The sequence below is a fragment of the Scleropages formosus genome, chromosome 20 (genome assembly GCF_900964775.1).
Source record: "Scleropages formosus chromosome 20, fSclFor1.1, whole genome shotgun sequence".
NCBI classification, from domain to species: Eukaryota; Metazoa; Chordata; class Actinopteri; order Osteoglossiformes; family Osteoglossidae; genus Scleropages; species Scleropages formosus.
Window position 1 is genome coordinate 21,728,333 of NC_041825.1, and position 2,299 is coordinate 21,730,631.

At 50.6% G+C, this 2,299-nt stretch overlaps 1 protein-coding gene across 1 annotated transcript; it reads left to right on the forward strand.

The window, feature by feature from the left end:
- The first annotated feature begins 713 nt into the window (after positions 1 to 713).
- dand5 (DAN domain family, member 5) lies at positions 714 to 1,800 on the forward strand. Its single transcript, XM_029246998.1, has 2 exons — positions 714 to 1,175; positions 1,510 to 1,800. Exons 1-2 carry the CDS (start codon positions 714 to 716, stop codon positions 1,798 to 1,800), a joined length of 753 nt encoding a protein of 250 aa, XP_029102831.1.
- The last annotated feature ends 499 nt before the right edge of the window (positions 1,801 to 2,299 follow it).

Here is a 2,299-nt window from a genome sequence, read left to right on the forward strand (position 1 = left end):
GAGGACTGAAGCAAGTTAATTTCTAGGTTGTAAAATTAACAGGATGGCACAGATTAAGGCTCAAATTAACGACGGTAAAACGGAAGACAACATGTTGGTTGCAATTTTACGATGTCACAGCTTTTGCTTACCTGCTCCCTCATTCTTCATGGAGCCAGTCACTACTTTTAATTTGATCTGCATTTAGCGAAAATAAGTAGTTATACCGTGCATTTATATATACAGGCATGACGGCCACGCTGCGAGCCTTTCGGTCAATCTTTGATCTGAGTACAATACACATTGCGGTGCTGTGGATGGAGGCGTTAACTGTTGGCACCACCTTTCCAAAGATCACCTGTCATAAACCCGTGCCTTTAATGTGGGGCATTTCAGGTGGTCCAGGACCAGCCAGGTGTGAGGTGTGTGGAGATGTGTCAGTGTGGGAGTATTAACACCTTCACTTACGCACTCAGTTAACCTCCCTCTATTAGTATATAAGGCGCTCCCCGGACGTTGGCTTTTACACTCTCGACAGCAAGGTTCCCTCACGAAACCTTGAACCACAAAACCTGTTTGTTGGTTTTTTTTTTTTTTTTTTTTTTTTTTTTTAATAAAGAACCTGACTTATCTCAGTGGCAGCGAATCTTGAATATCGACGTGTGATTTTCCTACAGGCGTATTTCAGAGCGTCCGAGCGCTCGTGTGAAATTCGTCGTTTCAAAATCAGAGAAATGACTCCGCTTCACTTTAGCGTCCTGACTGCGTTATGTGCCGCGGTTCACGGCTTTCCCCACAACGGGATTCTAAAAGACTTTGAAGCATCAGGCGGAGATGTGGACGAACCCTCACGGGGGATGGTCAAAGTGTTCAAAATCAGCCCTCATTTCCTACAGCAGCCCGGTTCTCCACAGAGGGCACCTGGCCTTCGCAGCGGCACGGCCCCCAGGAGCCCTTTTCCGGCCTTCCTGGCTCTGGGGCGCCCGGGTCCCGGTGAGCCGAGACAGGGAGCGGCGCTCGTGGCTCCACACAAGCGCCTGGAAGCCAACGTGGGCCCGGAGGTGCTTAGCAGGCACGGGCTGGACATGTGGCGGAGAGCGATGGAGAAGAGCAGCCAGGGCAAGGAAGCACTGCCGTTGCCCGGGAACGTGAAGGACGCCTCCAGACAGAGCTGCTCCACAGTGCCCTTCGTGCAGGTAGGCATCAGCAGAGCTTCAGTGCAAGTAGAGCTTTAATGACCTTACTTTCTATTTGCGCTTTGTCTTTAAGACCAGTTAAAAGTGGGTCTTGAATAAATCTGAAAGCATGTGCACCCACCAGACTAGGCAGAAGTTGTTATTATTATCATTATTATTATTACTGTGTAATGTATGTATTTTTAAATTAATGTGATTATTGATATTCTTCATCTTGAGTCAAGTCACATCAATACATGCAGTTTTACACAGTAGTAGACATGTTGCAGCGCACGACAATCTCATTTGCTCTTGATGACGTAAATAATAAGACGCCCCGCCCCTTGGCACGCAGCGGGTCACCGAAGTGGGCTGTGACGCTGTCGCCGTGCCCAACAAGCTGTGCTTCGGCCAGTGCAGCTCGCTCTTCGTGCCGCCCGGCGCGGGTGCCCGCGGGACGCCGTGCGCGCGCTGCGCCCCGTCCAAAGCCCGCTACGCTACGGTGACGCTGCGTTGCCGGGCGACGGCGCAGGCGCGCGAGAAGCACGTGATGCTGGTGGAGGAGTGCAGGTGCGAGGCGGGGCGCGAGGCGGGGCGCGAGGAGGAGCGCGCGCGGGAGCCGCAGCTGCACTTCTTCAAAGACTGAGGCTGGACGGACATTTTTTTTTTTTTTCCAGTTTAATAAAATCACTCATTTAAGTCGTAAAGACGCGTTGGATTCCTAAAAGCGTCGAGTACTCGTGTCGTCTCTTTGTCCCCCCATGTCATTATATTTCCCCACCCCGACACATGTAGGTACTGTCAGTAGAGCAGTAAATCCTGCTTCAAATACTGTTATATTTAATGATTATTTCTGTATAATTTCAGAAGATTGATATGGAAGCAGTACTTCCTGCGAATGTGTGTGTTGACATGTGGGCCAGAATTGCTGGTGCACGCAAAAAGTGTGTTAAGCTTGACAAGAGGGTGACCTGTCCACGAAGTGTGAAGACTTATTTGTCCACGCTGGACGCTGTCTGTCCCGTCCTGCCCTCAGGGTTCGACTGAGCGTCTCTAGCGATTTCGTGGACCGTCGTCCCGCTCTTTCCACCATCATTTCTACAAAAACGGCCCTCCTGTGCCGTGGGATTAGCCCTTTGCATCAA